General features: G+C 47.7%; 1 protein-coding gene across 3 annotated transcripts in view; it reads right to left on the bottom strand.

Moving 5' to 3' along the window:
- IQCH (IQ motif containing H) overlaps window positions 1–19269 on the bottom strand; it is a 68110-nt gene that overhangs the window by 7078 nt on the left and 41763 nt on the right. For all 3 annotated transcript variants that reach the window (XM_061999519.1, XM_061999520.1, XM_061999521.1), the window contains 3 exons: window positions 13850–13970; window positions 12546–12832; window positions 2645–2812 (listed from right to left, as the gene is read on the bottom strand). In XM_061999519.1, coding sequence (XP_061855503.1) covers window positions 2645–2812; window positions 12546–12832; window positions 13850–13970 — 576 coding nt within the window. The remainder of the gene's footprint in view (window positions 1–2644; window positions 2813–12545; window positions 12833–13849; window positions 13971–19269) is intronic.

The following is a 19269-nucleotide window of genomic DNA, read 5'->3' on the forward strand; positions in this document are numbered from 1 at the left end:
GTGGAGTGGGATTCCATTTGGAGGAACTCCTGTTCATCATGATGTCTGTTGAACTGAGACACTCCCCTCCTCTCCTGCTGTACATAACCCCTCGTGTTATTGGCCAGGTCCCACAGGAGGGCTCTTCACAAAGTGCCTGTTGATACTTTCAGAGCTCCACTGGGAGCTGAGCCCTGGGAATCACTCTGATCCTGCCCCGTGTAACACGCTGGCCCAGACTCAGAGCAGAAATCCCCATACAGGTGGATCATCAGGAGGTTTTGACCTCGAGTTTCTCCAAGACAGCATTCTGCTACACCACTAGCGTGCAGACCTCTTCCAGCAAGGCTTTGAGGAGACTTGGAGCAGTGACTCCAAGAAGCTATACACGACTGATGCCAGCAGGGTTCATATCGTGGATAAAACCCAGGACCGTGCTCGAGTCTGAACTCTGATAGGACCAAAGAGGAGAGATCAACGTTGAGTGGAATGGCACAGAAATGTTCTCCCCCACTGAGGCTTTGCTGAGCTGAGCTGTTCAGTGTGGGGACGCTGCACACTGAAGTGTGTAATTTACAGGATCTTTTTCTGAAGTGATATTTGTTTTGACACTGAGTCATTGAAGTTGACATAGTTGAAATCCTGATATAATACATCTCTGCCTGAAAATTAATCATGTTTATAATATTCTGGGAATTAATAACACCCATTGCTCAAGTCATTAACTTAAAAAAGGAGCTTCCAAATTCTGTTCCCTGCAGTGGGGGGACCACAAATAAATGAATGCTTGATAAAATAATCCAAGTAGCAGTTTAACAAGCGTAAACTTGAATGTGGCTGCAATAACACAGAACTATTGTTTAAGGGTTGGCATCAGGTTGATGAGGTGCTTATTTCAGCTACAAAGCATGCATACACATGCATAATGAACTGCAGGATGAATTATTAATGTGTTGCTTATTTAGCCTCATCTGTCTGGAAGATAATGTATCCTAACTATAATGAGTGATTGGTTTTGTACATAATTACAGGAGCAGCAGTATCGAGGAAATTTGTTCTTTCAAAGAAGGATTTCTAAAAATAAAATCATCACACACAAGCCCAGTTGCTGCTTCGTTTTATCAAAATCAAAACCTACCAGGATGGAGAATATCTAATAAATTAAAAGGGACAGAATCATTATTAACATCATAATTTTACACAAAGTGTTTTACTTAATCATTCATTACAGATCATGTGCAGTGGAAGCATTTGTCTCTGGGTTTGTTTGCTCCCTTTGCTAAAGATACTCTTCTGAGAGGGTGCATTTTTGTAGTTAACTCTTTAAGGAGAGGGAAAAAACAACCCTGGAAATACAGAAAGCAGCAAGCTAAAGGGTATAGTGACAATTTATGTTAATTCTGACAGAATCTTAATTAAAACCAAAGTTGCTCCGTGATCACTTTTCCTGTCTCAAACTTGTACTACTGGGACTAATCACATCCAATTTACTTCTTCCCAACTAAAAGTGGTTGCTTGACAAGAACAATAGATCAAGTGCTCATTAACCTCTAAATTATAGCTCCATGACATTTTTGGAATGGTGCTACATTCCTCCCCTCTGGATGAAAAAAAGGGAGCTGTGAGTCTTCTGTCAAAACTGTGACACAGCATCCGTTTTGTGTCCAGGAGTGTGACAGACACACACACACGTGTCTTGCTCCCTGGCTTTTCTGAAAGCATTTTGTCCCTTTTCAGCAGAACAGCCTCAGTCAATCCTGCACCAAGACTGATCTGATCTAACAAACTGGTATCAATCTGTTAACCCTGTGTCTGTGTGACCTGAGCAAGGTGGGACCTGCTTCTGCAGGGGGGTTGGACTAACTGATACCTAAAGGTCCCTTCCAACCCCCACCAGTCAGTGATTCCGTGTGTCTGTGGCAGATGCCGATGAGGATTTCAAAGCAGTGCACAAATACAATCTCATTTAAACCCCATTCTTGAGAGGCACTGTTATGGACACACCATTAGGGTGCTGGGAGTTTTTCTTCCTGTTCCAATGACTGTGTGCATAATTCATACCAAGTCATTAACACTGCACAGCTACACTGATGCACAACTGGATGAAGGTTCTGAGAGCCAACGTTTGGGTTTAACTCAAGGGAGAGCTGGGAGGTGATGAAGGTTTCCAGATCCTTCTGCAGGTGTAGCCCTGGCTGTCTTAATCTCAGTTTTGTGCATCAAAGTACAAAGCTGGGGTAAGACTTTGGTGCTGTAACTTGTGATCCAAATCTGAGCTCACGAGCTGAAGGCTCAGATTTCTTCATGATTGCTTTGAGGTTACTCTATAGTCAGGGCAGAGCTTTCACTTCCTTTTTCTTGCAGCATGTAAATCAACACCATTTTTACAACTTGAAACCTACCTGAAATATTCACAAGTTAGTTACTACCACAAATCAGTCTCAGGAGTACAAAAGATGATTAATCAGGTACATCCAAGTATCCAGAGCCCTGCCTTCCGTTTCTAGCATGATGGCATCCCGTTTATTAACCTTGCAGAACCCAAAAGGGGCAGTTTAACACCTGAAAGGAGCAAATTCAGCTCCCCTAGACCAGGGATCTAGACCAGATTTGAACTTTTGTAGTTTCCATTAATGGTTTTCTATGTAACCAAATCACTGCTTACAGTTTGTGTCTCCTCACGCTCAATACGTTGGCTTTTCATTTGCCTTGAACCGAGAGATCCTTGGAAGCAGCCGGAGCGACCACCCAGATTTCCTTCTGTCAGGTACAACATGAGCTGAGTCAAGGCCAGCTGGTCACTGTAGCAAAGGTCAAGGTCTGTTGCCCATATCTAATCAAAACACAAACAGGTGCATTCAAATCAAAACCCAAGGAAACGAAAAGGGGAGAGACCATGAAGGTTGAATCTTGGCCATCGTGGACAGGAACATCCATGCCTTGATTTTTCACTGTGTGTTGGCATCATGTGCTGATGGTTTCCTTGTGCTGGCAGAGACAAACCACTTCCAAAGGGGAACTTCAGCCTTGGAGACAAAACTGAAAGGCTAAGGGCAGAACAGTGCCCTGGACTACTGAGACTTCAGCAAGTATTAGAAGAAGCAGAGAGCTGAGCTCAGCAGCTGTGAAGCCAGCGTGACATGAAATAGGTAATGACCCAAAAGCAACACATCACACCTGCATTTCCTCAGCTGAAGAATAACTAAGGTTAAATAAAGTCAACCTGGAGTCACAAACAGGTCTTTTGAGACAGCAAAAGGGAAGTTCCAGAAGGCAAAGCTAAACTGGGAAGTGTTAAATAGGTGTGTAAGAATGTGTTGGCCCTTACAGGGGCTGAGCAAAGCCTGTCCCATTGCACAGCAAAACTGTGGGGTTTGGGGCGTGATCCTGCTCCCACTCACCCTCCTGCTCTGTGGTGCTGAGTCACACTTTCACTCCCATAAGTGCACGAGAAATCAGACCGTAGGGTCATGGGGCTGCTGTGGCACCGGTGCCTTCCCAAGCTGAGCCGCGGCAGCTCTATGTGCAGGAGCAACGTTGAGGTTGGACTTGCAGTTAAAAGTCATTGCCAGTCTACACAGCTTTCCTCTGGGAGCACCCCGCAGCCAGGAGGGGCTGACACCGCAGATACTGGCCTGGCGAAAAGCTTGTGCACGTGCTGATCCTTACAGTGTGCACTGAGGGCTGTGCAGAAGCAGGAGCTTGAAGAGGAGACTCCTGGAACGACAGGTACTGCCCTAAACAGCGGCACATCCCTGCTGCCCGCAGCCCTGGGCCGTGTGAGCGTGTGCACCGCTTCAGGGGCACACGAGCTGAATGTGTCCATAGCTACAGGTGTGGCTCCTGGTCAGGGAGGTCCTGCCAGCCCGGCACTAACAACAGACCGTCACCCCACGAACCTGCGCTGTGTCTGAGCCCTGCCAGGTTTGAGCCCGTGCTGTGGGACGTTGCAGAGGTGCTGTGCCTGAATCCCTGCACAGCCTCCTTCAGCTCTGCTGAGCAGGGGCAGGCAGCAAAGCAGCCACCTGCAAGGGGACAGCTTTTTTCAAGCTGCACAGTTCTGTGATTCCAGTCAGGCAGGATTTGTGAGGCCAGCCCACGCAAGGGGAAGCCAGTCCACGCAAGGGTGGATTGCTCGTGTCAGGCTCCTCTGACCTGAGCATGGCTTTACCCAGGAGCTCTCCTCGAGTGACAAAACGCTCATGCCTGCCACACCAATGAGGAATGTTAACACACCCGAGGATCTGCCCTACAGTGGACCCCTTTAAAACAAATCTAGCAGTGACTGACTTGAATAAGCCTTTGAATGGTAAATGGCATCATTATAAGGATATTAAGAGGTCAGACAGTCAAGGCCTCTTGGTAAACTGGAGTTAATTTCGGAATCATATGCACACAGTAATGCCCTTTTTATAATGGTGAATAAATCACAGCAGTAACAGTTGTTAATATCTAACTGCCAAGTATCTGTTGCTGTATTAAATATCCTATTTGTCAACTTAAATATTTCCTGCTGCATGGTATAAAATGCTAATGGGATGCTAATGGCTGGCTTGGCTTAGTAATAAGGGAAGGTTCCCCAATTATAATGCTGACTTTTCTGCACTCAGTTGGGTTTTATCATCACTTCTGCAAGACAGGGAAGAACTTGGCTGACAATCTGGCCTTTTGCAGAGTGTGCTAACCTTTTCAAGGAGCTAATCAGCAATGAGAAACTATACAGCCTGTAGAAGCATTGCATTAGTTTCCATAAATGTTATCAACAGATCAGTAACAGCCAATGTGTTTTGAACCTTGGGTTGGATTTGAGCTCCTAAAGTTCCATTTAAACACAAGGAAAAACTGTTTCAGTGCTGAGGTGAGGGAGCCCTGGCACAGGCTGCCCAGGGAGGGTGTGGAGGCTCCTGCTCAGGAGGTTTCCAACCCCACCTGGACACGTTCCTGTGCCCCCTGAGCCAGGTGGGACCTGCTTGGGCAGGGGGTTGGGCTGGAGCAGCTCTAAAGGTCCCTTCCAACCCCACCATGCTGTGATTCTATGATACTCAAAGCTTTGCCCCCAGGAGGAGATGGCAGAGTGACATGAGGGGACCAGGGACTCCTCAAAATCATGGATGTCCAAGGACTGACTCCTCACCAGCTCACAGTGAACCAGGTGCTCTTAATCCTGACCTCAATATTACACCTGCAGTGCTCTGACCTCAAAGTCTGCACCAGCACTATCTGGAGGCTTTGCTGACACACAAGCCCAGGGGCAGGACATGGCTTCATCACCTCAGACCCACTACACCCTCATAGCACTGCCTACCAAAGTAAGGGCTCAGAACAAGAGGAGGGACAAGTGGCTCTACCATGTAGTGGAGGAAGGTGTCCACCCCTTCCCCTCCCCTGCCTGCTGCTCTCTAACATTGCATGGAAGGACAGTGCTAAACACCTACTTCAGCTTCAGTCACAGTTACATTCTACATAGCAGGATGGAATTGTAAGTCATTTCAGTTTGTGCTTTTTTTACATATGGGGTGTAGATGTCCACAGGCAGAGGGGGAGGAAGGCAAATGTGGCTGGAAGCCACCTGTCCACCTCCTTTCATTCTGGGCCTGGGCCTGAGGCTGAACCAACCCTACTGCAAGTTAAAGCAGCCAAATGGTCATTACCATGTGCCAGCTGGGATCACCCCCAAGGATTCTTTTCCTGGCTCAGGATTGTCAGCACTATATTGTAGCCATGTCCCTTTCTGCCCTGGATGCATCCCAGAACATCCCTAACACAGGGAGAGAGGAACAAGGATCAGATGGCATAAGAGTCCAGCTTTATCCTAGCAGGGGATTCCCTTTCACCATGGAAATCCAGAGAGGCCTTTGAAATCCCCTTTGTAGACACAGGGCCTGGGCAATGGCTCTAACTTTCTTGTCATGGATAATGTTTTCCCATCAGCTAAGTCCAAACACAGGTCTGACCCTCAGGAACGAGTTGACACTTTTTCCATGGAACAATTTTTAAGTCCCATTCCAGTTCCTGAAGGTCACAAGTGCTCCTTGCAAAATGACAGCCATCAGGGACCAGGCAACACTTCTGACAGCTTAGACAAGGGCAGCTTGGCCTGAGCCTGCCTGGTGGAGCCACGCGAGGAGAACAGCTCTGCAGCTGGAAGTAGGCAGTGGCTCTATCACCAATAACAGGGCAATATCTGTCCCTGCCACGTGCCAGCAAAGAGGCAGGCTCGGAAAAGAGGGTGTCACAGAATGGTGGGGGTTGGAAAGGACCTCTAAAAATCACCTATTCCACCCCTCCTGCTCAAGCAGGTCCACCTAAGGGGTTTATTATGATCTCAAAAGGAGTAGAGGCAGCAGTTACAATTTTAGACAGTCCTAGGAGTGGTTTTAGATTAAGCAAAGCACAGATCAGGACAATCCCAGCATCTCACCACTGCAAAAATACTACTTAGAAAGATGTCCTGCAAGACTTTGGCTGTTTGTCCAAGGGAAAATGATGGAGTCTGGCACTGCTGCCTTTTACCCAGGCTGCCAAGTGCTGCCAGGAGCCATCTCCTTCAGCATCACCACACAGCCACCTCCAGTGAATCAAGTCCCAATTCCAACTGCCACAAAGACGCTTCAGCTTTAAAATGTAAACTTGATGAGGGAAGGAGACGTAAGTTCTTCAAGAGATGCTAAATCCTACCTTTCCTTTCTCTGCTCCTCGTATTGCTCTCGGTGTCCCTGGGAAGAGAACACCTGCAGCTTTTAGAGTGGCTGAATGACACCGTGAAAATGGCAATGAGTACGCTGCAGCCTGGGCCTCGATCAGAGCTTCTGGGGCGACACTCGGCACTGGCAGCGGAGCGGATTCCTCGGGCAGCGATGGCAGACGGGATCTCATCCGCCTGCCACCTCGTGGCAGCTGCTGCGACGGGCTGCAGCCGGCCCAAAACCGCGCGCTCCAGGGCCCTGGCGCTGCCCTGCTCTGTCCTGCCCAACAGGAGCTTGGGGGACGGTTGATGAAAGCCCCGTGGCTCTTGTTTGAGAACAGCACACAGAAACTTCCACGTTCTGCATGGAGAAGCGTCTGTGCACAGGGGAGGCAGCTCCCCAAAGCACCGACTGCGTGGTAACCCCAGCTCATCAGTGGGCTTCACACAGATCTGTGCTCTGCACTTGCTAAGCCCAGACCTGCCTGCACGGCCAAAGCTGGCTGCAAGCCCTGAAACCATCTTCCTCGGGGGCTTTTTAAACTGCCTCCCAAACCATCCCAGCTCTGTCAGTCTCCTCCGTGCCCAAACTGCACGGTTTAACCCAGTGTTCCCTCACTGCTGCTGCAGAAGGTGTGGGGCTGTGTAAGCATCAGACCACGCAAAAAGGCGACTTACGACTCGGCTTCCCCCAGTTCTCTGTCTGCAGAGCTGTGTGTGGAAGCAAGTCTATGCAGTCAAGCAGTCCCACTCAATTACATGGACTCATTTAGGTGCAGCTCCCTGACAAGCTGGGATCTGAGCAGCATTTAGTCAATACTGTGCAAGACTTCGAAGGGTCAAGGCCTTGCTCTTAAAGATGAGGCTTGGAGAACAGAGTGGGGATCAGAAGTGACTCAGTGCAAGTCAGGCTCTTAATTCTCCTCCGCTTTTTCCCCCCAAGACACTGAAAACAACGTGTCTCCATCTCCCTTTCCCTTAGGAACAAACCACAAATGCTTCTAACTGAGATGGAAACAGATTCCCGAGGCAGAGAGAGCACTGTGCTGAGTGCCCAGGGTGCTGTGCCGCTCAGCCCCTGCCGGGGTGCTCAGAGCCAGGCAGCTGAGCCCAGAGCCACGCAGGCAGCGCCAGGCTCTGCCTCGCCACCTTCCTCAGCTCACCCAGCACTGGGACTCCACTTTTAGCCTCAGAGTTATACATGAAATGAACAGTGAAACACAAGTGGCAGGACAGTGGCAGGCAGGTCTGAGACCATCAGACAGGGCTCAGATCCTCCCCCTGTGCTCAGCGCTGGGGAGGCTGCACCAAAGCCCTGGAGCTGAGGTGCTGAGGGCCAGGGGTTAGTGGTGGGGTTGACAGGGTGAGGGGAGGGCTGGGACTGCAGCAGCTTCAAGGGCCACCTGGGACTGGGAAAGGAAGAGAAAAGGAGCTGGGAGAGACTCGGGTACCAAGTCAAAGCACAGAGAAAGCCCAGTGGAAATACGAGGTGGTGGATCACACAACAGAGAGGCTACAACACCCTCCAGCTCCTCCAGGCCCAAGGACAGCATCCCTATTGTCACCTTCTGGTCAGTATGGACTCCAAAGAACTGGAAGACAGTAAAGATATTGCTGTGTCTGTGATGGACACAAAGTTCTCCAGTGACCCAGAGGTTCCTTTCTCATTTCTACATTCACTCTGGCCTCCCATTGACCTGTGTGTCTGACAGACAGGCTTTGTCCCTCACCCATCGCGTGGAGCCTCTGCCACCAGTGCCACAAAGGAGCACAGCAGCACTGATGAAAGCATGTTGAAGGCAAATACTGGCTAAGAGCAGAAATCCTTACAAATAAAGGCAGTACTCTATGACATACAGATTGTGAATGAGCCTGAAGCTCCATGTACACACATTTCTGTCCTCTCCTCTGAAGTCTCCTTCACACAAGGGCATGGGGGAGGCACAAGTGCAGATGTGATGGTACCCTGCAGCTGCTCAGCCTGCAAAGGCAGCAATATGTTTTCACTTGTTTGGCCCTTCACATTTCTTAAAGAGTTGTATTTATGTAGCATGTAACTTGGTGAAGGTTCCAGGTCAGTATTTCAGTACTCAGCCTGCATTGGTACCAGATGCTCAGTGATAGCTTTCATTTTTCTTGTTTCTGACAATACCATCTATCAGTTGATATCTTCAGTACAGCACAACTCTGAGAGAATACCTCAGTACACTGTGCTTCCAGCAAATGTGTCTGAGCTTTTCAGCTACTGCATTGATGGGAGGACTTCTGAGATTAGTGACCAAATGTGCTGAGAGTCTGATAGGGTTTCTTGTTTGCCAAAAAGATAGTGCTTTCAGAAACACGATCTTTTGTGTAATCTCTCTCTCCCAAGACAGATGGCATCATTAATTGCCTCTACATCTAGTTAAATTTAAAAACCTGTGCTTAAATAATGCTAAAGTTGTGGTACGTGCTGACAAACACAGGAAATACTGAGGTAGAACCAATTGGAAGTGAGGGAAGAAACTCAAGACAGAACAGACAGGAATAGTCAGAGGCCAGGAGAAACGCTGCCTGACTTAACACCTCCTGGTTCATGCCAGGGAATGTCACAACCTTAATCATCTGGGAAGCATTTCTGCCTTTTGGTGAACTCCTGGCTTGAGCAAAGCCATTGGCAAAACCCCCATTGACTTCAGCAGGTGAGAATGTCACCCCTTAATCTTTTTAGAGCAACTTTACATGGAAGTTGTCCAGCGTGGCTTATCCACAGTTCTGATCACAATGCCTGTGTACGTACCTTGTGGGAGTCAGATGTAACCTGCATTTCCAAGCTAACAGTATTCCAGTTCCTTGGTTCACCAGAGTCACCTTGCAGTGGTATCACTTACCAAGGGGCTGGTTTTAAACCTTCTCTGAGCTTAAAATGGAGTTTCATTAGAACAGCCCTGCCAAAGAGCCAGCTTTTGCCAATAGATAGCACATGCTGACTCTCTGGGATTGAATACAGGCCCTGGGTTTAAAGCCTTTCCTCACACCAGACAAGCTGCAGACAGGAGAAACAGACACCCAAAGGGATCTGAGTGTAGTGTCTCAGCCACAGCAGCCCTGGAAATGCCCCTCATATGAAATGCACCCATGGACATACACCCACGTTCCCTTTCACAGTTCAACACTGGGGCAGTGAGGGTCCTCACTGGAGGCTGAGAGGAAAACCACGTCACAAGAGCAAAAACCCAGGGAAACAGAAGAAACAGCTGAATGCAGAGCTCTTGAACTAACATCTGCAGCCATACACTAATTTGGAATTTGTATGGTTTGAGCCCAACAAAACCACCCATCACTGATGGGAAGGATTTGATGGTCTTCAACAACGATCTCATTTCCTTCAGCCTTCAAAGACAAGGCCATCACCACAACACTGGTCACTCTTCACCCAGATTTCCCTTCATTTGGTCTTAGTCTGGCATCATGCTTTAGGTTTGCACACCTGGCTGTTAAAATGCTCACTCCAATATCAACCACATTTGCCAGAAGATGAAATCAAACACATTCAACTCCCAGGAGGCTCCCCAGGTAAGTGAGTGGGCAGAGGAAAGAGACCTTGCAATGGGAAGAAGCTGCAGGGTGGGTTCAGCTGGAAAACACGTGAGAACTTCACTGGGAGACCTGTGGGAAGCCTGGCTTCACTGGTTAGAAGCTCATGGAAGTGGTTTTACTTTTAAACAGAACACAGTCTGCAACAATGCTCTGTGTTTGTTTTTCCCCATGTCTGACTGGTGGCAGAATCCAACAGACGATGTGGTGACAAAGGAATCTGACCTAAAGACAAATGCCAGAGGACTCCAGCACAGACACATGGGGGATTACAATTGTGTTACAAACTGTGAGCAAGGCTGATCATCAACATTCATACCAGGGACTAAACAAACTGTGAGCAAGGCTGATCATCAACATTCATACCAGGGACTAAATTGCTTCTTTAAACCCATTCTCTTATCTGTCTGCTCCTTGGCACTGGCAGCAGCGTGTGGTGGGACTCTGTTGCTTGGAAGATCTGAACAAGTTCAGTGATGTGCAATAAGGGAGAGCAGCCACCTCTCCTCTGCTTCCCACCTCAGGCAGCAGCAGGTTCTGCAGTCAGTACCCTTCTGCTCTCTTCATTTATTGTCTTGATTCTTATGTTGTCAAAACTTCTGGTACAGCTCACTATGAGCTTGTGAAACTCTGGCAGGGAGGACTTGGGCCACTGGAGGTGCTTCTGGTTTTACCTCTGAAAAAGAACTCATTGCTCATCTACACAAAAGACTCTCCTGGGCAGGGTTTCATGAGAAAGCATTTCTCTAGTCCTCAGTTACGCCTGATGCCAGTCACACAGGGCTCCAGCACTCCAAAACCACACTGGCTCCCTAGCAGCATTTTCCTTTCCAGGTAATTGAAGGCGTTAACCTTGGAATACCATTCTTTAAAACACTGTATTCTTCAGTCTAGACTCCCCTAAAGGCCAGACATCTCTTCCCACACTACTGCAACCTGTGCCTGCAGATCATATCCCCACCACATCAAGTCTTCAGGGCTGGAGGAGGTATGACATATTGTCAGGCACTGTCATAAACCTGAAGTTGATAATGCATCACACAGTACCTGGATCTGCTGATCTCCTGGTAAAACACTCTCAAATACCCTATGGCAACCAATCTACCAACTGTGGACAGCTTTGTGCTGCAGCAGAGAGCAGCGTGAGGCTGCAGGAGAGGAGCTGGAATGGTGTCCTGTGCTGCTCTGCTCTCCTGCCCTGCTCTTGGTACTACACCTGCAGGAAGCCTCAGAGCTTTGACAGACCCAAAGAGCTGGATAAAAACACTCAGGAGCCTGCACAGGGCACGTGGAAGACTCATCAGGACAAGGATCTACAGAGGGAATGCCACAGGATATCTTATCTGAAGAGATAAACACCTTAAACTATCGCAGGAGCACACTTTAAGAAGCTCCTGCCCATCAAGTGAGATGATGTACATCCATTGCTCCCAACACAGAGCCATTGCAGCCCCTGCAGCGACATCTTTAACCCCAGGCACTGTCACGTGCCACACGCTGACCTCAGCCTGTGCTTTGATATTGGTGGGTAACCTGTCAGTGCGAGATGGCATCTGGCTTTCTAGCAGCAAATTCTTCTTTCTGACATTCTAAAAGCCAAATGGTTTGAAGGAGGAGGTTTTCCTTTTCACTCATAATGAACCCACATCCCACAGTCAGCTAAGGGACAGCAACTCCTGACCCAGGGCTGTAACTTCTTGAGGCAGGCTAGCTGGACTGCCTTCCCTTACCTCACCCTGCTACTCAGCCACTCTGCCATAAACCAAATGGCTCAGCACTACCATCCTACTTGCTGTAAGAAACTGTCAACACTCCCTCTTCCTTAGCTTCATCCTCAGCCCTCTGATCTGCCTTCTTACTGTTCACTCTAAAGAGCACAAGAATCCCTGCAGTTACTTTTACAGAGCAAAACACAAGAGATTCAGAACGTTTTGGAACTGAAGGAACCTAAACATGAGACCGTGGTCTGTAATTGCCAGCTTCATGCTGAATGCACTTATTTTAGGGAAAAAGGAAGTCATTAAAAGGACTAAAACACTCTTTTCTTATTGCTCAGCTTTGAAAGCAGCCCTCCAGGCTTTACTGGCTCCTTTCTCTTCAGGTTTCTCATCAGGTCCACCTGGCAGATCAGGTCTAAATTTTCTGCTCTCATTAGAATAACCACGTGCTGTACCCTCCTACCACACGCCTGGTGGCTTAGAAACAGAGATGGTTCAAAAGGGCAAAGCCCTCTCCTGATACCTTTTGGAATGCAGCAGGAAAGCAGCCATTTCTCCATCTCAGGGGGACCATCTGGCCCACTCACCTGCTGCTCCAGCGTCTGTGGGTGGATGAACGTCACGAAATCAACGGAGAGGTAACCAAGCACTCCTTTGGATTTACAGCTCTCTCCAATCTGGAAGCAGAGTGAATGAAGAACTGCTGGGTCAACAGAGCACTGGGGAATGGTGGTGCCAGACGATCGTAAGGGCCCGTCAGCGTGGAGCTGGTCCCCAGATGACACCAGGGTGACCTCGCCCGTTGGCTCTATCAGCAGATCCACCGTGAGGTTGGTGGCGTTTTCTGAGAGAGGGAAGGCTTCTATCACACCACCTAGTAAGAAATGAATTAGCTGTTAAGCTAGTAATCAAATTCACATGTGATGCTCTTCAGAGTGCACAGAATGAAACCATCCAGCTCCTATTGTGCTCTGGCATTGCAGGGAGGACTGCTATGGAGATACAGCAAGTAAATAAATGTAATGGGAGCAGCATAGCTCCAACTCAGGAATCTCTTAGAGGAGAAAGAAAACATCTCATCTGCTATAGCACTGTGCAGTTCACCCAGTGGCTTTTGAGCTGCAGATGCTTTGTAAGCAGTTCCAAATTGGAGACATCACATATCTGACTGGAGAAATAAGCTCTGGGGCAGTATGAACGAATCCTGGGCTGTCCATCTAAATGCCAGTCACAGGGCAGGAGAGAAATGCAATGCTGGGACCTTGGGGGAGTGAACTCATCTGGCATTAGAAAACAAGCCCAAAACTTTCAGAGCTTTGAATCACCCTCATCTCCTCCCCAGAGAAAGAAATGCAGAGGGCATACGAAACCTCGAGCTCTTGACAGTTATGAGCACATCTGACTTCGTGTGATGTATGTGTGAGGCACCCAGAGCTTCCAGAGCTCCTATGGGAGGGAAAAGCAACACCTGCAGATGTTTGCTCACCAACACCTAACAAAGATGAAATACCCTCACACTTACCTACATGCAAACTCACCTGCTGGCTTTCTCTACAGCCTTTATAACTGGAACCCAGTGCTCATTGATTCAGAATCCCATGAGAAGGGTAATCCAGGATTAATATAGAGTCATAGAACGGTGGGGGTTGGAAGGGACCTTTAGAGGTCATCCAGTCCAATCCCCCTGCAGAAGCAGGTTGAAAGCTTGGATGGGACATATGAATGTTTGAACAGTTGCCTATAATTCATTTGTAAATGAACATTTGAAGCACAATGGAGAAACAAAAGGAGCTAAATATTTAAATGGGCCCAAGATTAACAAGAAGATGGCATACAATATGGTATAATTACTCCTTATAACACTTCACAGCGACTTTGGAGTCTTATTTACCTTGACTAAGAAACGTTTGGAGGAATTTTTCCCATGTAGGGAATCGTTTCTCATTGACTGGCTGTACGTGCTGTGCTAAAAGGCCCGGCAGCTCCTGGGAGATCTTCACCAAAGCTGGCTCCTGCAGAAACAAATTAAATAGAACCACAAGCAATTTTACTACAGAAATGAAAACTGCTTGTGGGGTGATTAAAAACCAGGCCTCCAACAGGCAACAAAAAAAAAGAGAAGGAATGTGGTTACTGTTTACCCACAGTCAGGAAGCCTTTTTTAATTCTTCTACTTAGTGCTCTTCCCTCCTGTTGGAAACTGTCCTTCTCTGAAAGACAGTCCCACCCTCCCCTTCAGCACAGCATCTATTTCATTATAATTGATATCAATAATTTGATCTGGCAACTGAAAATGCTAAGCACTTGGTAACTGCTCAGGGGTCGATTCCAGCAGTCAATAACTTGTACGTGGTTTATGTTTCGAAACTGAGCGTATTGAAACAGTCACAAACGCCAGAAATAGTGTGACTGACTCCACGGTTAAGCTGTTAGAGCAACCCAAACACTCTTCAGTTACTTAAAACAAGAGAGGAAGAATCAAGCAAAAGCATTTCTAAAGCAGGAGATACCATTTTGCGCTCTCCAATCTGTCTTTTTGCCTCTGCCTCCGGTAGGATTTGCTGAGTATAGGACAGAAACTGTCTTCCTAGTTTCCAGTTCTGTACTATATTATCACACACACACACAACAACCCCATTAAATACAGAAACTAACTGCATTGCCTTTACTGTTTGCAACTGTCCCAGAAGTACACAAACATATAAAGTGCAGAGACCCTGACTCTATTGCTTCAGGCTTCTTTTCTTGCTGCCTCATAAGCGTCCGCCTGCTTCCCCTGGGTCTCTTTGCTTCTGTTTTACATCCTCTCTCTTCATCCTGTGCTTCAGAAGGTGACCAACCCTCCTCTGATCTTGGCAATGTCCTAAGCCACAATCTTATTATCACGAGCTCTGGAGGAACGTGATGAAACCTTGTGGGTAACATCTGAAAATAGGGGTGGGAAACGTCTGTGTTTGCAGAGCAGTGAGTTTGGAGAGGTGAGCTCTGTCGTGAAGCACAAGATGGGATGTAACCAAAAATACAGCTTCAGAATCAACTTACTGTCATGGGCCAAGGACTCAGGTACCAACTCTGCACACAGGAGGCCTTGATATTGCCTTGTTCCTGAGTGCAGTCGGGCTGTGAGACTGGGAGAGTGACTCAGTGCCTCAGCCGTCCTGCTGTGAAAGGGGAACAATTGCTATCCCTGCCTCAATGGAACCGAGACAAAAAATGCCTTCAAATACTGAGCTGCACTGATAGTGATGCTAATCTGGGCTATGTGGGCTCCTGTCATACACTGGGGACTGAAATATTCTGTTGACTTCAAATATTTTAGTCAGTGTATGAATCCAGTGAGCAGCATGACCTGAACTTCATGGCAAAGCAAAGGAGCGCATCAGACGTGAGATCCACGTGCAGAACGCAGCCAGGTTCTGGATTCACACTGCTTGTTCCCTTAATGAGGAGGAATTCAGGTTTTGGATATAACAGAGGAGTGAGCAAATACCTGCTGGCCTTGGCTCGATTTGTACTTTCATTAAAATATCACCATGCCAAGGAATCACGAGATCAGGGCACAGGGAAAACAAACACTGCTTTGGAGAGAGGACGTGAGCCATGATGGATGTCATGGAACTGCCGGCCCACAAAGCAGTTTGCACTTGTCAGGGTGTTCAGTGGTACACCAAGTCTCATCCCTGTGATCTGATGACTCTTGGGTATTGTGCAACTTGGACAGAAATAGAAAAGCAAACAAAGAAGAGGAGAGGTGTGGCAAGGACTGCCTGAAAGCTTTTGATAAATTACAGGGGGAAAAACCAATAATCCCTGCTGGATGCACAGGAGTATTTGAGAGTGCTGTGACCAAGCTTGTGTAAGTAAAAATTAAACCATGGGCTGATCATCTGGGACACAATTTTCTGTTGCAACGATTCCGAGGGCCGTGAGAGCGGCGGCTCCGTGGAACGGCGCTGGGAATAGCTGCATCTCCTCTCAGGCACAGGTGCTTGGGAAGATCACAGAGGGCTGGGAAAGCAAGCTCCCTAGAAACTGGGTGCAAAATCAAGCAGAACTTCCAGACAAGGAAGGGCTCACAAATGGAGGCTGCTGGTAGGGCTGAGTCTCCACTGACCTCATGGACACACATGATCTCCTACTCTCTGTCCGTATGATGGATGTTAGACAGCCAAGACTGTGTGGCTCTTCCTCGACAGGGCCAGTGTCTCTTGCTTAAATGAGGCCAAACCCCATTGGAAGTGGACTTGAACACAGGATGAACTCAGAAGGTCTGTCAGGGCAAGGCACAGCCTGAGAGCACCTCACAGCTCCAAGCACCCTTAGCACTCCCTGACAGTGAATCACAGAATCACAGAATCCCAAGGGTTGGAAGGGACCTGGAAAGCTCATCCAGTGCCACCCCCCTGCCAGAGCAGCACCACCTAGAGCAGGGCACACAGGGACTCATCCAGCTGGGTTGGGATGTCTCCAGAGAAGGAGCCTCCACAGCCCATCTGGGCAGCCCCTGCCAGTGCTCCCTCACCTCAACAGGGAACAAGTTTTGCCTTGTGCTTCTTTGGAACCTGCTCTGTTCCAGCTTGTCCCCGTTGCCCCTTGTCCTGTCATTGGCCATCCCTGAGCACAGCCTGGCTCCAGCCTCCTCACACCCATCCTTGATGCATTTGTAACCATTCAGAAGGTCACCCCTCCGTCTCCTCCCAGCTAAAGGATGTGAAGGATGTGTGCAGCAAACCCAGGTGCCTTACAGAAAGAAGACAGGGGCTTCTACAGAAATAGCTCATTCAAGAAAATCTGACAAATGGCCCTGTGAGATCAAACCCAATGTAACTCTTACCAAGTAGAGCCTAGACAGTCAAGGTGTTCACACAACACGGGCGACTGCTTTTTGAGGACCAGCACCTGGAATTCTAGTTGAAGGAGGGTTTTTTTTTCCCACTGTAAGCTCTAAAAAGGCAATAATCCTGATTATAGGGCATTTTAGTAGGCAAACTCAAGCCTGGCTCCAACATTCACTCTTTTAAAAGGATCAGTGCTCGGTAGGCTAATTTCGTTTAAATTGGACGGTGTCTCCAGCAGAGCTTACCAATGCTTCAGCTCTTGATGTGGCTCGAACCAATTCAGAATCAGAGGCTCAACGCAAACAGGCAACGTTTGTTCACATCTTGCAGCACCAGTAAAAAAGGAGCAGCCCAAATACTGTTTGTGTCGTGCAGGAATCTTTAAATCTCTCCAAATCTGTTTTGTACCTTTTGGTAACGATGAACTGAGGGTGAAAGAAAATCACACCTTCCCCCCTCCCCTATGTATAAAACCATTTCTCACCCCCTCTGCAAGCTGGATTTTGAAAGGCTTTCTTAGAATGGCAGCTGCAACAAAAAATTAGGACCAAGCGTGGCATATGTTGAAAGCACTGGTAGGAAAGCTACTCGAGACAGATCAGTCGGCAAAGAAAAGCCTGTTGAGATAAGCCAATAAATGGCAAGAAGAAATAGACTTAGAAATTGGAAGAAAGACCCGAGGAAAGAAAGAGGCTTCAGAGCAGAATGCATGAGAAAGACCTAGGGCTTTTTAGCTAAAAATCAGACAGAACACAAATTATTTGGAGCTTGCAAGCAAACAGAGTGAAGGAAGGAGCTCCAAATAAGTAAAGCCGACTGGGCCAGGGAAGAATGAAATGAGCAGCCAGACCCTGAGCCGTACAAAGTGCCGCGTCTCTGCGGAAGTCAATGAAGCTGGGGCAATTTATGCCACTTCAGTGGCACCATGGCAGTTCATGCCATTTGTACAGTATATCCTTTACTGTTGTGATCAGTGGAGCTAGGATAACTTATTCAAGCTGCCTCGACACGAATTGGTCCAGCCCAGCTGATTCTTGCGCTCTCGGTGACACCAGCAAGGTGGTTATACTGGAAGAGGCCAGTGGCCACCGTCAGACCGGCCAAATGACTTTCATTGTCTCCTATTTAGCAAATTAAACAGATTTGACTTTTTTCCCCCTCATTCAGACAGATACTGCACTGAACAAAACAATTCACAGAATCATAGAATCATTTTGGCGGGGGGGGGGGGGGGGGGAGGGAAAAGACTTTTAAGATCATCGAGTCCAATTTGAGAGGTTCCTAAAAATGGAAATGCTTTTGGAAGCGACACCCTGCACGCCCTTATCCTCTTAAAGTTTGTGACCTGATTTAGAGCCCAGGCATTTAATTGTTAACTGCAAATTTGAGAATTAAAAAGTGCGGATTTTGCCTCCCACAAGCTGGAGAAGCATGTTGTGGGAGAAGGTGATGCGATGGCAAACAGCCAGCATTACCAAGTCACACAAATGTTTTTCGTATGTAAAATTGCTTTGTAAAATATTTGCTCCATCTGCTGAAAGTAGCAAAGACAATTTTCCCTGATAGCTAATGGGCCATTTCAGCTGGATGGCAAGCGATTCACCGTGGCTGCCACTTGCATTAAGTAGAATGGTGAAAACAGTGCACAGAATTCTCCACTTATGTAGTATTATCTACTCACTGCTTCCTGAGAGCCCGTCCCTCATTATCATGGCCTTCGCTTTGGATCAGCACACAGGACTAGGGTTGCTTTGACTCAAGAGGCTTTTTGTCAAACTGAGGCACATATGCTATGCTTCAATACAAAAGCACAAAACAGCCACTTTCCTTGACGACAAGAACAAGAAGGTTAGTTCTCTTTCAACTTTCCAGCACTTAAACTGCTGTTCCTTTTTTTCACACCACATGGGGCCACGGTTTTCTCTTCTGGCTCATGCTGTCGCTCCGCACGCTGAGGATTTCAATATATAAAGATCAAGCACTTCTTTTCATTCTAAATTCAACTACATGCACACACAACACACACAAAAAAAAAGAGGGGAAAAAAGCCCCCCTGGCCTAGTCCAAAAGAACCCCCCCTTCCCAATTGCTTGTTTCATTGTATACTTCGCTATTTCCATTGAAAAGCGCATGTTTACATTGTGCCCTGAACTACTTCAACATCTGCTAACAGACCAATAAAAAATAAATAAAGCAGGATTGTTTAGGAAGAGAGATCCTTTCTATTTCCTCTGAACGCTCCCAAACTGGCAGCAGCAATATGCTGCGAGATCCCGTTCCCTAGATGTCACCTCGGGAAACGACAGACACGGGGAAAGCAAATGGAAAAATCGCTGCAGCCTCTGCTACCAAAAATCAGACAGAAAGAGGACGGGGGAAGCTCGAGGAGCCTGTCAGCTAACCCTGCATGTTTATGCAGAGCATGTGCATTTGAAATCAGGACGATTCTATTAAACAGTTTGCTCTTTTAAAC

Source organism: Colius striatus, chromosome 7, assembly GCF_028858725.1.
Source record: "Colius striatus isolate bColStr4 chromosome 7, bColStr4.1.hap1, whole genome shotgun sequence".
NCBI classification, from domain to species: Eukaryota; Metazoa; Chordata; class Aves; order Coliiformes; family Coliidae; genus Colius; species Colius striatus.